Raw genomic sequence first — 15,427 nt, forward strand, 5'->3', positions numbered from 1 at the left:
ACTTTAGCATCAGACCCACTAATTAGTAAATAATGGATTACTTAAACAATTAGAACACCTAGAAAAGTAGAATGAAAATCAAGATGAAAATATTGTTAAAAAGAAAAAAAGATACATTATTTCCATATAACAACTTAGTACATTATAATAAATATATACTAGGGGGCTCTGCCCCCTGTTTGCTTCACTCGCCAACCCCCTGACGGGCGCGTGTATGGGTAAGCAGATGTAAATTTTAACAGATTGTTATTTTCATGGGAATTGAATTTCTAATACGTCCGATCGTTTAACTCTTTCAATTCTATTTTGCATCACTTCTCCGTGATCATAATAATATAATCCTGACTAAATTGTGGTTTCTTTGAAATTAAATTCATAGTAGCTGTAATTTTTGCGGGACCACAGATTCTCATAGCGTATGGTCCAGAATCGTGTAAATATATATACGTTTTGAGCATTGAATGATGCGATCATGAACAGATTATTGTAAATCTAGATATTTTGCCTGTAGTGTTTGTGGATTTCACTTTCACCAAATAACACATTTTTAATTCTCGCAGATACGCCTCTTCATTGGAAAGAAACACAGCTTTTCCCTGATGACAACATGAATTAGACGATCTACAAGTCCCTGACTTAAACTTTAAAGCCAAGCAAGGAGGAAAACATAAAAATTTATGAGCTGAAAGCGCTGGATGTGCATCTGACAAAAGCATTATACAAATGAGAGGTGACAAAAGTAATCACACGAATTAGAGGTAAGAGTGCAGGAAGTGTGTCTGACAAAAGCATTCACACAAATGAGACGTGAGAGGAATGTGGGGGTGGGCTGTTAACCTGAAATGGTTGAGAGCAGGGTCTTGTCTTGTCTTGTCTCACGGGACCTGAAAAAATCTCTTTGATAAAGTCTCATCTCATCTCATGATTTTCTTTAATAATACTAGGGGCTTCCTACTCACTTTGCTCGCCCATTCCACAACCCCTCCACCCCCTCCTCTCCCCCTGTGGGTGCGCTTCACGCTAGCCACTTCGCATCTCTGCCGCTCACGTTGTGAAGTGGGGGGGGCTAAACACACACTAAGGAGATGTGGACGGATCAGCTGCTTGTGCCGAGCTACGTGATCTGCATGTCATGTTGCGCGTCGATCATTTAAAAGCCTGTACAGCAGCTGTCCTTTTGTCTCACAGGACGTTACAGTCTCAGAGAAATTGTTTGTAAGCAGGGCATGACGTGCAAGTAGTCTCAAGGGATTTCAAAGTGTCTCTCCGAGATGATCACATCTCGACCCAAGATTTTTTAAAATAATATATATATTAAAATATATATATATATATATATATATATATATATATATATATATATATATATATATATATATATATATATATATATATATATATATATATATATATATATATATATATATATATATGTATATATGTATATGTATATATATATATATATGTATATATATATATATTAACCAAACCTAGCTTTCTAATTTCTTCATTGTTCCCAAAACACAGAATCTAGGAAATAACAGTTTACTTATTTAGCCCAGCAGGCCAATTAAAAATATTAGCAGGTTAGAAAAAAAACCTGGGGCCACAGGGGGACCGAGTTTGAGAACCCCTAGTTTAGAAGGTTAGAATGATGCCTGTTTATTGTCCAGAAGAGAGAAAGTTGTTGTTTAAATGATTTTCACAGAAATATGCAACGGTTGGACTGATCCACCCATTGTCTTGACCAGGTAACTGGTAAGCAAATGGTAAAAGAAGACACCCTTCCTTTATGGAAGTAAAAAAGGGAGTGCCACATTTTCGTGGGAATATAAAGGTATAAAGCCATGAGGAACTTGTTTTGGAATTCCTTTCTTCTTATCTAGCTCTTTGGTGCAACATGCCTTTAAAAACCCACAGTTTTTTCTACTCTCTCATTCAGATTGTTTCCCCCGAGAAAATGGGAGTGGTCTCTGATGAACACGAGGGAGAAGGTCCACCAGGATGTCTCTCAAATGAACAGATATGACAGTGATATGTGTAATGTATAATTTATAAGTCTGCATAATTCATTTAAAAAACATTATTTTACTAAGAATATTTTTTTTAAATTTAAATCTTAAAAACTGGATATGATAGAGCAATTCCTTTGCCATATTTAGATTCAGCGCCATCAAATCTATAAAGAACACCTAAAATATTTGATAGGAATGAATTATCATCATCATCATTATTTTTTTTTGCAGGTCAGTGTTATAAATTTGTCAAGCAATCAATTTATAATCAGTTCAGTACAACATTTGGTGAACACAGTCCCAAAACCCCTTACAACATTTTGAACATTTCCCATGTGATACAACATTCTTTCAGTTGTAGCTCGCACAGACAAGGTGATTTGATCACAATCATGCAATAAACAAATGGCAGAATTTCAACTTGTAGCCTTGTGGCTTCAAGTCTAACAGCATTGTCTTTTTGTCTGACAAATACTGTATTATTATTTATAGAGTATACAAGGTTCATCAACTGTATTAGCTTAGTTCGCTGGGGCTAAAAAAATCTGACAAGCCAATGGTGTTATTTCATTTTTCACAGAAACTGCAACCTCAAGATTAATCTTGTAGAAATAATTTGACATTCTATAAGATTTATCAAAGGATAAGGAAGGACCTGTCACGTTAAATGTGGTAGGATTAAAAATAAACTTAACATAACATAACTTTCATCATTCCTCTTTATCCAAATCATGGTCACGGGGGCAGGAAATCCCATCCTGACAATTAATGAAGCAGGGGGCCAGTCGATTGGTGGGGCCACTCAAGTATAATAACCACATAAGGAGAATCAACAATTAACCTAACATAACACCTAATTGAGAATGTGTGTGGAAAACCTTTCTGACATGGGAAGAGCATGTAAACCCCACATGGGCAAGAACTTGATGTAACGTTTAACCCAGGACATGTTACTGCTAAGCACTGCATGTCCATGATGGCACAATAAAAAAAGATAATGTAAGAACAACAGGAAGTGTCATATTTAGTGTAGAGTATAATTGTCCATCCATTTATTCATTTTTTGAACTTACTTTTTCCTTTATTTGTGCACATCCTGGCAAGACTGGTTATGAAATTGGAAACAACCCTGGACAGGATGCCAGTGTGCACTGATTTGTATCAGAAAAATGTTAACGTCCCAGTTCATCAAACGTGTACAATGAAAGCTGAGTGAAGTTCAGTTTAAAAGAACTATCAAATATGGGTTGGGAGTGGAAAATGAAATTCAAAGTGAAAACTGACATGGACAAAGTGAGAATGTATAAACTCCAAAAAGATGATGAGCTGGGAACTGAACACAGGCCCCTGTAACTCTAGCATAGCAGGCCCAAATGCTGCACCCTCTGTGGCTTTATTTATTGTTATATATTAAGTAGAACTTTGACTTCTGAAAGTCCTTCCTATGAAGTGCTGGTAAGTTGCTTTTGTTGTTCTTGTGTCACTGATTAGTGACTATGTTTATTTTTAATTACAGGATTTTAAAAAAGATCATGAAATGCATGGCTGCCTCATTTATCACATATTTTTAAGCGCTCAAATACATATTCTAATTTTATGTTTTTTTTTTAAAATAATTTTCCAAAGCGTGGCTGATTAATTTCAGGGACACCACAAAGCGTTGTCTTGTCTTTCTTTCAGAGCCACCTTCTTCTTCATGTTGAAGTCAAATTATTACTCCTTCTCATGTGTTGTGTTTGATGCATTTCCACAATAAGTTTGGCCTCCTCCTTGTAAGTGAGCCAATTTATTCACTTATTTTAGGCTTTGTCCTTAGAAAGCAGCATAGTAATCTGTAAAGTTCCACTTATTAATTATTTTATGAGTTAATAAATGTTACGAGTTGAAAGATTTTTGGCAAGGGTTTTTACATTTGGACAAGGCTAAATCAGAGAAGAGCTGAGGGAGTTTCAGTTTAAAAGGACTATTGAAATTCTTTCTTGTACAACAGACGTATTTACTGCTATCCCCCGATGCTTGTTGAAATCTAAGTCCCTGCTGGCGAGGTGTCCTATCCATTTCTCTTATCCAATCTTAAATCAGGCCTCAGGGAAACAATTTATTGCGGCTAAATATAACAACTGCACCAAACTAATAGGCCATTCCCCAGGAAATCTAAGCTTTGGCAGATCATGTGTGTTTTAAGAGTAAGTCTGCATCAACAGTATAAAGATTTATGTTCATCATATTTCAGTTTGTAAATGCCAATATGTGCCAGTATTAGCAAGCTTATACAGGTGGCATATCAGAGGTGTCTTTTTTTGCTTTTGTTTTTAGGGTGGCTGTTATTTCAACTCCACTCTGCTTTTCTATTTGCTCTGTATAGAGTTCCCTTCAGGTTCATAACACTTACATAAAACTCTCTAATAGCAGATTCCCAGCACTGCAGTCTATGCCGCATGTCCTAGCTTGTGACCTATCTGTAAAGGTGGCCTTCTGACTGTTCTGAAGCCTCAGTGTGCCCTTCCTAATGAGCCTTCATTCAGTTTGTCAGTGCTTTTGTACAGTCAGTCTGTCCCAGCAATTAGATCCAGGCTGAGGATACACCCGTCCACTACTGGTCGTTTAAATAGATTCTGTATCAGCTTTAAAGAGTCGAACGAAAAAGATGTGTGAGTGACTTGCTAACCAAACAAGACTCAGTGATCTATTTTCAATCTCATTAATCTCTTATTCTTTGGAGTCTCCTGTCTTTAATCGCATTCTATGAGTGCGGCCGACATTTCTTTGAACTTTCAGTTTTGGACGATTTATCCTTTTCAACAGTTTCTCTGGGTTTATGCCTAGTACTGGCCTTTTTCTAGTGTCCATTTTTCACCTGTTTTCACAAGTTTCTATCACTTTTTAATGTAATGCAGTGCAAGTTCCATCAATGCGCATTGCCACTGCCTAGTCACCAGTCCTTGAATATGATGAGAAAACCTGAGATATGAGTATCTAAGTAATCTTTGATTACACCTTTAATAGTGAGTAGTTTTGGTAGAACATAAAAAAAATTACATTACATTTGAAACATACTGATTTGATTGACTGCCGGCCTTCAGAGGTAGTCACGAAATGGCATCTAACCATCAGACACCAGCCAAAAATATGAGACTAGACTAGAAATAGACTAGACTACTACTGAGACTAGACTAGACTCGTACAGCCTAGAAATAGCTGGGATTTGTTTTTCTTATAATTTGATAAATCAATGGTAAGCACCAACTTCATGGGGCTTGAATCCTTCACTTGGTCGCTGTCTGTGTTGAGTGTGCATTGTTCGTATTGTGTTTGTGTGGCTTTTTCTTTGGTTACTTCTGCACATCCCAAACGTGTGTGTGTTCAATTCATTGACGTTTCCATGTGAGTGTCCAAGTGATAGGTAGGAGCCCATCTAAAGTCGTCCCTTGTCTTGCATCTAATGCTGTCAGAACAAGCTTTATCACCAACTGACTCTGAATTGGTTTTCAGAGGCTTCAGAATGATCAATAAATATGAATACCCGATATTGCTACTTATGAATGACCACATGTTTTTTCAGGTTTTACAGGTTAAATACAGGTAAATCAGAACATACGCTGCTGTACATACATTTTTATCTCTAGGAAATAATAGCTGCTTACTAGATATGTCAGCAGTTTACTAAGATTTTAAACTATTTGGATTTTTCAGTTTATTATGTATTGCAGGGGCACTATCAGCTAAAATAGCAGTCATCTCCTGAAAAATAAACAGATCTATCAAGGCCAAGTAAGTTACTCAATAATATGGCAGAGCCAAACTTGAAAATTGTATCTTTGAAATCTATCATAGAATCTACTATTTCATGAATTTTTGTTTTAAAGTTCTGCAGTGTATGAGCAAAATGACATAAATTTCTCTTTTATGTGGATCCTTTGCCCTTTTGGTCTCTTAGGAAGCCACATTAAAAAAATTGATTGCTAAGGGACAGTTCAATTTAGATATAAACCCAGCCACAGACTAACGCACACACACACACACACACACACACACGCACATACACACACAGTGAAGGACTTACTTTTTTAATTTCCAAACACAAAATAGCAAGGTCACTTGCTTTGAAACTTGGATCAGTAGAGGCCAATCAATAAATCCGGCGAAACAAATTATCTTCTATTAAATCATCCTGAGCAAAATGTCTGTAGGTAGTTCAACAAGAGTAGGTGGGAGGAAGCTGCTGCCAGAATAGAGGGGTACAATAAATTAAGCAACTGGGTGGCTAGTTTTATAGAGGAATTGGTTTTCACGAATTGAGGTGAACTGAAAGGCACAGCACCACGGTGATTTAAACCATTTCTTTTAATGTTAGAAAGTACCACAACTCCATAGAATTTTTAAAAATTTCTGAATGTTTTAAAATTGATAAATAGTTATGGTGGTGTAGTAACATGATGGGACAACTTATTGAAAGAGGTGAGGTTTTCATCTATATTCTTTCATTATCTGGTTAACTGACCTCTTGTATTTTATAGAGGAACTACGCATCACCTTATTTGATCTATAAACAGGGACACATAAAATAGCAAGGCCTTAAACCAAACCAGACATAACACATAAAGGACATGAAAAAGGAACTGTTTATGATTCTTATGCACACCTCTTCATGGATCATAACCTTGGAGAGGCAGAAACGTTTGCATTTCCAGAAATTTGAGGTTCTCGTTCCACCTGCTTGTGTTACTACTGGTAAATTGGTTTAAGAAGCAAGTACAGCAAGTGCAGATAATCAATAAGGCATGACCAATATGGCTCTGCAGTTTGCGCTTTAAATTGTTTACAGACATATACAACATATATATATTTACCTTTACATACACATCTATATAGCATACTGTCTATATCAGGGGTGGGCAAAGTCAGTCCTGGAGGGCCATAGTGGCTGCAGGTTTTTGTTCCAACCCAGTTGCTTAATTAAAAAAAAAATCCTTGTCAATTATTTATTTTCATGGCTTGTTCGTGCTTTAACTCTGCCATGTCAGGTCATTCTCATATCCTAGATTTTTTTTTCTTTCTAAGGATATCAATCAAATGATTTGAAGTCTAAAACAGATGAGTAATTCTCAGTCATTCACTTTTTTCTCTTGGCTTTCCTCCCAAGTATTTAATTAAACCAAAAAATGAATGATAAACACACACAGGTGTAAATGGAAATGAGCTAAATGGAGAAATGCTGGTTTCTTTTGTCATTTCCATCTGACTGCTAATATGGAGTAATTAATAAAAACCAAGACTACAGCTGTTTAAGACTAAAATAAGCAATAAGTGTTCAAAATCTTAACGAGCGAAATAACTAAAATGAGGCAGAAGTGTTACTTTAGCAACAAGCACTTCTTATTAAGCAACTGGGTTGGAACAAAAACTTGCAGCCACTGTGGCCCTCCAGGAATGACTTTGCCCACCCCTGGTCTATATCTTTCCTTTGCAGTTGCATCTTACTTGTACACTTATCTTCAATGGATCAACAGTGCAGGAAAAAGCGAAAGCATCTGACATGCCAAATAAATTAGCTATTGTGCCCAAACCAACTCTCTCCTGAGGTGACTCATGCTCTGACATCCCCAGATACATTTTGATTATTCTAAGTTACTTAATTCCCAGCAGCTCCAAAGTGTGGACATTACCATATAAGAAACACTGCAATAAATCTCCAGGTGAAATGCACATTCATCATGTGTTTGCTGCTCGTGATGCATTTTACATAGCAACTCCAGTAAACAAAAGTGAACTTTGCATGTGTTGTTTTTGACTGAACATGTCTAAATTGCAAATTAAAATTTGTAAAAGTATTACTCCAAGCAAAATCTAAGCAGTCTAAAGCAGTCAGCCAGCTCATTGTTTTTCCAAGCTGCTTTAGTGTAGTCCTACACTGTATAAGGTGTAATCAGCTATTTATGTTCCTGAATTGTAGAAAGCATTCTGCAGCAGCCTGCTGTCTTGTTTTTTTTCCCCAGAAGAAACTTGAAAGACATTGTTATTCAGTAATCTTCTGAATTACATTACCTACGTTTTCTTTGTGGCAAATAAAACTATAATATCTATCTATCTATCTATCTATCTATCTATCTATCTATCTATCTATCTATCTATCTATCTATCTATCTATCTATCTATCTATCTATCTATCTATCAGTGAGCAAGTACAGAATAGTCTTTCATGTTGTATCACCTTCCGAGAGGCTGTGCTGCAACTATGCCATCATTAATTAATGTATCTGTTCTTATTCAGCATTATCTCTGTATTTCTTTTTATTGAATCCCACTTATTGTTATTAGAAGTAAGTGATAGAAAGTGTGAGAACGGAAAAAACGTAAGCATATTACTTTTACAAACAGAATTGTTAAATGTGTACTTGTGTATTTTACATGGTCACTGTCTCTTATTTATTTGTATGAATAATTACAATATATTTCACATAAACATTGTTGTTTTGTATTAGTGGCAGCTTATGGCTGCATGTTCCATAAAGTTTAGATGGCAAAATGATTACGTGACTTTTGGCTTTATAAGATGTGTAATTCCCCCCAATCTCTGTATAAAGTTTTACAAGTTGTAATTCCACCTGTATATAAAAGTGTTTATCTTATAAAAGAAATAAGATCTTAACGTAAAGATAAATGCATCGTAAAACAACAAGCACACTTTAAACTGCAACAGAGAGCAGAGGAGTAGAAAATAGAAAAACAGAATGCTATTTATGAAATATACTTAGTTCTGGAAATCTCCAGCATGGAGGAGAAAAAGGTGGTAGAATATTTAAACTGTATTGGTGATAGAAGTTATGTACATGTTAGTTGTGACACTCCATGTTTGGTTCATTTGTAAATTAATTAACCTTTTTAAATCAAAGGATTAGATAAAATTATATAATAGCTAATACATCTTCTGATGCTAGCTGCTTACTGGGTGGTGTTTTAAGTCTATGCTCTACTGCCAGTCAATCCAGCCATTGGGCCTTCACAGAAGGTAGTCCCATCAGCTGAGCAGTGGAACCTTTGAAATTCAGTATGGACTGACAGTTGACTATTCCTGTCTTCACTCATTTGAACCAGAGAATGTTGCTTTCATCATATGCCTTCTGTTCCTTCCATATATATTTGCTCTAGTGAAGTGAAATCAGCCAAATGAATCTTGTCCATTCTTTTAAGTGTGCTTTAATCACCTATTTTTTAAAGTAAGTGGAAGCAAATGCATTATGAATAACAAGCACTTTTCAGGAAGCATGTGTCTTTGACAAAAAGCAAGAAAATGAAATCCAAAACTTTTCGGCCATGAAACTAAAAAAACTTGAAAGAGATACCAAGACCCGCACCTGGAACCAGACCTTGGGATACTGTTGCATGACAATCTCCTCATTGTCAGCAGAGGTTTGAAGGTGCTGTGGTGTCACTACCCATCTGGCAAAAGGTTGGTGATGATTTTGTGTAGATTCAGTGAGGTAACAGAAAACAGCACATCAGATGTGTAACGTTACTTCATAAGTGGGAAAAGAAAAATAACTTGGGTAGGAGATAGCAAAGCACCAACTTGATGAAGCTTCAAGACCATTCATACACAGCACTAGCACTTAGACAACATTTCTTGATCAATGGCAATCTCTCTTTCTCTCTCTCCTCCCTTCTCAAGTCCCTAAAAATCTCCCAAATGGGGGCAATGCCTTTCAAAATTTGTAGCAGTAGTCAAGAGAAATATTTCAGTATAACTTCAAGTTGTAAAGCTTAAACCTTTACTCATTTGTACCTAAATAAATATTTAGAGTGTTTTGACAACTAAACTTGCATTGTTTGGCATATTTAGTGCATTTACTTAAATTTAACCTTCTATATTAATGGAAAAAATGTACATGGATATACATTCTGATACAGTTCCAATAATCAAAATCAGACCTGCTTGTATATGCTGAGGCTAAATTTTTCAAGATCAAACATTTTTTCCCACTTCACTCCCATGTGAAATAGTATAGGTAATTAAAGTCAACTACTGGTGCCTAAAGTGAAAAAACATTAAGGAAGTGTTAAATAATGCAAGCCTCTAGTGTAAAAGTAAAGTTGTATGTTTAATTTAACTTTGGAAAGAAGCCTCTATGAAGGTAAAAATATATGACTGCTGCATACACAAGACTGTATTTGAAACAATATTTCCAGAAATACTATGTATATCAATAGACCATGTTCATTGGTATCAATCTATGACAACTTCCTGCCAGTTGCTTGCTGGGATAATCAACTTCCTGTTGAATGGTGGTCGGTAGACACAAGGGAGAAATCAGGACTGTTGTTCAGCTGTTCTTTCAAAAATCTTCCGAACTGACCATGGCATATGTTACAAAATTAGTGGAGTGCAACATGCCATCTAAAAAGCTTGAAAAAGGATACAAATATTTTGGCGAAATTGATCTTTTCAACTGCAAAGTTAAGTGTTCTCTTGTTTAATACTATTTTGCTAACTAGCATCATATGTCATGCTAATTTATGAATGGAGCAATTTTCATTTTCATTTTCTTTTGTGCTTTATATGTGACTAATATTAAACGTGTTGAATATGAAGGTAGTGCTAAGATGCAGATGTCAGAGATATTCGTGCTTTGATGTTTATTCAATGAGGTTGTAATAATTTCTGTTACTGAGTATAAGTACTGAAAATTAGTATTAGATTTATATTAGCGTTTGATTGCTGATTCTTTGTTAGTCACTTAAGAGGTACAGTGGAGTTTTAGAAAGGATTATATTAAAAATAATATTAAAACATGTAAGCATACCTGATGAAGGAGGATGTGCATAATTGCGGTGTGTCAACATGTCAGTGTCACACACTTTTTCCGTGTCCGTCTCTTGCGTTTTGAGTGGCACATCAGAAACAACGTGCCAAAAATCATTTTGAGATGCTTATGACATACAAACAGAAGGTAGGTTTTCTTTGTAAAATGCAGACTACATACAAAAGAGCTACCTTGATTAACATGAAACTCTAAGATAGGGTTTTTTTTGTTATGAAGTAGAACAAAACGGTACACTACAAAAACACTTCGACTTGGTTTCAGACACTGTTGTGATATGTCAGATCCCAGCAAGTGAACCCAGAAGTGTGAAAGTGATCTACCTTATTCCATAAAATAGTCTAATTTTTCCATTCAGGTTTTGGGCCACCACTTTGCAGCTTTAATACATCTGTTCTCCTTGATCATCAGCTTACTCTGTGCGCTGATGCAAAAGCCTAAATAGTTGCTGAAAAAAATCAAATGATTCCATCTTCATTCAATAGCTCACTCATCCAGACTGAATCTACAACACCTTGTTGAGGTAATCAGAGCTGCGAGTAACAAAGCAGTTGGCTGCCAACTCTATGAATGAATGAGACTGTGGGCACCAAATGAACAAAAAAACTCCGTAAGCTTGATTAGTTCATAGTCCATGAGGAGCTTAACAATTGGGGTGGACTACTGCTGCTCCTGATTGAGAGAAGCCATTTGAGAAACACTGGACAAACAAATGAAAATTCTCATTTATTGCTCCCCTTCAGTCAAACCAGCGGTTCTCAACCTTTCTAGTGCCACAACCCTTCAATACAATGTCCCATGCTGTGGCGACCCCAACCATAAAATTATTTTCGTTGCTACTTCATAACTGTAATATTGCTACTGTTATGAATCGTAATATAAATATCTGATATGCAGCATGTATTTTCATTGTTACAAATTGAACATAATTAAACTGTAGTGATTAATAACAAAAACAATATGTAATTATATATTGTGAAATATTTATTTCTAATTACAAATAAATGAAATTTTGTCTTTATGACTTACGTTTATTTGTTTTTCTTCATTGTGTATTGAACTGTATTCATCGTATTCATGTTGTAAACTTATGTGAAAATGTGAAAAGTATGGTGGCGTAGCAGGGGTAACCGTCTTAATATAACAACAGTAAACTACATTACTACAAAATTGTTGCAACAATACGCGTAAAAAGCCAACGTCAGTGCGAATGTTGAGGCTGCTTCTTTCTCACCAGATCAGAAATTCTCAGGGCAGTCTTTGCAAGAGCACAACGAAGATCATCTTCTGCAACAAGTCTACTTCTGTATTTAGACTTGATAACCAACAAGCTGGAAAACCCTGTTTTGCAAAGATATGTTGTTGGAAATGGAAGAAGAAGTGCGTAAATCCCCGCAACGGCGTGACGATAACCTTTTCGATGTACAGTAGAGTAAACAGTTAAAAATAATAAAGTTACGACAATTAAAACATTTGAAATTATTCTGATTCAACTGGCTGCAACATCTATCCTTGAATGACAATTATAGTAAAAAACTAGTAACTACCAATGGAAAAAATGTGTACAATAACAAGTATTACACATTAGAATAGACAAAACCCATATTTCCAATGGTCTTACGCGACCCCTGGTAAATCGTCATTCGACCCCCGATGGGATTGCGGCCCACAGGTTGAGAAGTGCTGAGTCAAACCCATATACGACAATCAGTAAATAAGCATGTAAATGACAAAATTGCTGGCTAATGCCAGCTTGTATTTGTTTTAACTTGGAAGCCTGTGAAATGGTGCACTGTGAATGAGTGAAAATCAACTAAGACCTGGTCTACAGTACAGTAATCCCTCGCTATATCGCGCTTCGACTTTCGTGGCTTCACTCTATCGCGGATTTTAAATGTAAGCACATCTAAATATATATCACGGATTTTTCGTTGGTTCCCCGCTTTCTGCGGACAATGGGTCTTTTAATTTAGGTTACATGCTTCCTCAGTTTGATTGCCCAGTTGATTTCATACAAAGGACGCTATTGGCAGATGGCTTAGAAGCTACCCAATCAGAGCATGTATTACATATTAACTAAAACTCCTCAATGCTAAAAGATATGCTTCCCGCGTGGCGCTTGTTTTGTTTGCTTCTCTCCGTCTCTCTCTGCCTGACGGAGGGGGTGTGAGCAGAGGGGGCTGTTTACGCAGTGGCTGTTTGCCTAGAAGATAGGACGCTCCTCTACAAAATGCTGCTTTATCGCGGTGCTTCTGTATACTTAAAAGCAGGTATTGATTTTTTGATTGTTTGCTTTTCTTAGCGAGCGTTCTCTCTGACATTATCTGCTCTTCACGGTGCTCCTTTGAAGATATGTTTGCATTCTTTTAATTGTGAGAAAGAACTGCCATCTCTGTCTTGTAATGAAGCACAGTTTAAACGTTTGACTAAAGGGTGTTATTTCATGTCTAGAGGGCTCTAATAATGTTAACAGTGTGGGAGAGTTTATAAGGGCTTAAAATATATAAAAATAACCATACAAACATATGGTTTCTACTTCGCGGAAATTCATTTATCGCGGCAGAGTCTGGAACGGATTAACCGCGATAAACGAGGGTTGACTGTATGTGGAAACACTAAACATGGTTTTGGAAAAATCAACTTGTAGAAAGAAAGATACATTTACACAAAATAGGGACACTTAGCTTCACTTGCAGATGCCACTTAATTCTATAATACTCATAATGTGTATGCTGTCGAGTTCCAAATATGTTTTAATTTTAAGAGAATATGGCTCTTGGTTGGCATATTCGTTAGAATGAGATGGGGTGTTTCTAGGGAAACTAAATAATTTAAAATGAAATGAAATAGTCTTTAATTATTTTTTTTGCCTACCTACTTCACAAAATACATGAAAGAGACATAACCTTTTGAACGGAATAAGAAAAACAAAAGCTAACCTTTCAGTTTATTTTGAATATCCAGGGCCATGTCCAAGGCAGAGAAGGGGAGTACAGGCTCACTGGCCATTCTGAGAATAACTTCACCTGTTAACTGAATTAAAACATAAAGACAAGTAAGGAATACATTTTAGCTTCTGGGCCTCATGCTAGCATAAGGACACACAACGGGAACTTCTTCAAGTTTTATTAGTGCCACTGTGGACTTTGACACACCAATTAACAATTACAGCTGAACTTTGAAATCTGTCATACTTTCTTATGCTCAACACCTAAATATACCCAATATTATTATAGTATTCACCTAGCATTATGCACATTAAGCACCCATATATTGGGCAATCAGAAGGAATATAACGTTTTTGAAGATCACAAAATTTTACCAAATGCTGGCCAAGCAATTGTGATTGTCCTCTTATGGTTTTCATTAAGAAGTCAAGAAAAATGACACCTTTTATTGGGTAACTAAAAAGATTACAATATGCAGGCTTTCGAGGCAGCTCAGGCCCCATCTTCAGGCAAGATATATATCTCATGTTATAAGTTTCACACATAAGGCAAAATGCAACTCCTTCTCATTGTTAATAACAAACATGTATTATCTGATATTATCTCAGCATGTCTGTTTACATTTTCCACACATGCTTCATTTTGTTCAGCTGAAAAAAATGAGAAACATATCTGATTATCATGGTTATGATTTATATGAGAACTGCAAGTTCCAGAAGTGCCACGGAAGATGAAGTTAATACAAACCAGCCTAGTCACTCCTGGCTCCCCTGCGTAAAGCTAAAAAGTAGGCAAAGATGTCTGCCTTGGGAATATCAGGAGAGAAACCCACAGATGATGCCCGACTGTTTGCCCTTTTATACGTTCAAAATAAATGTGATGTCTGACCTTCACCAAGAACCAAAAACAGCACCTTTGAAAAAAAATAGCAGGGCCAAAAAAAAAAAAAAACATAAAAAGCACTGGAGTTCTCAGTTATACAAACCGACAGTTAACTATGTCCCCAGGATACTGACAAGTGGCCATCAGTTTTTTGTTTCTTTTCTCTTTTTTATCTAATACTAAAAGTTCACATTCACTTGAAAATTCTGCATTATTCTTTGAAGAAATTCTAACATTGAAAATTACTACTGGGAATTTCACATTGATTCATCATTCAAATAAAACAATACACTTAAAAACACATTATGTGAAATTTAAATGGCAAAATGTTGGGCACATTCTAGAAAAGTTGAACTCTCAGAAATAAAGACAAAGATAATTTGGTAAGGGGGACTGTTGGGAAGGTTATGAAAGAAGAAATGAGGTAAATAAAAAACCAGACACTAAACATCAGTAGAAATAAAATGACAAGAGAATTAGATTATTATATGACAACAACAAATGAAGAAAGAGACTAGAATATGAACATGATGAAAGAGTGTGAAAAGGTCAAGATAGAGAAGGTCCAGTCTTATGCATTCATCATTACAGATACCCTTATGTTATACTTTAGGGCCTTAGCCTATATAGTGATAACATGAAACCATCAGAGCTGTAACCAGAACATACATACCTCAAAAAGGGGATAAACCATGTTACATATAGAAACACACACACAAACATACAGAAAATGAAAAAAAGGGTAAGGGTTAATAATATATTT

General features: G+C 35.9%; 1 protein-coding gene across 6 annotated transcripts in view; it reads right to left on the reverse strand.

The window, feature by feature from the left end:
- LOC120532652 (inactive N-acetylated-alpha-linked acidic dipeptidase-like protein 2) overlaps positions 1-15,427 on the reverse strand; it is a 2,009,486-nt gene that overhangs the window by 104,839 nt on the left and 1,889,220 nt on the right. For all 6 annotated transcript variants that reach the window (XM_039758865.1, XM_039758875.1, XM_039758892.1 and 3 more), the window contains one exon: positions 13,774-13,867. In XM_039758865.1, coding sequence (XP_039614799.1) covers positions 13,774-13,867 — 94 coding nt within the window. The remainder of the gene's footprint in view (positions 1-13,773; positions 13,868-15,427) is intronic.

Source organism: Polypterus senegalus, chromosome 1 (assembly GCF_016835505.1).
Source record: "Polypterus senegalus isolate Bchr_013 chromosome 1, ASM1683550v1, whole genome shotgun sequence".
NCBI classification, from domain to species: domain Eukaryota; kingdom Metazoa; phylum Chordata; class Cladistia; order Polypteriformes; family Polypteridae; genus Polypterus; species Polypterus senegalus.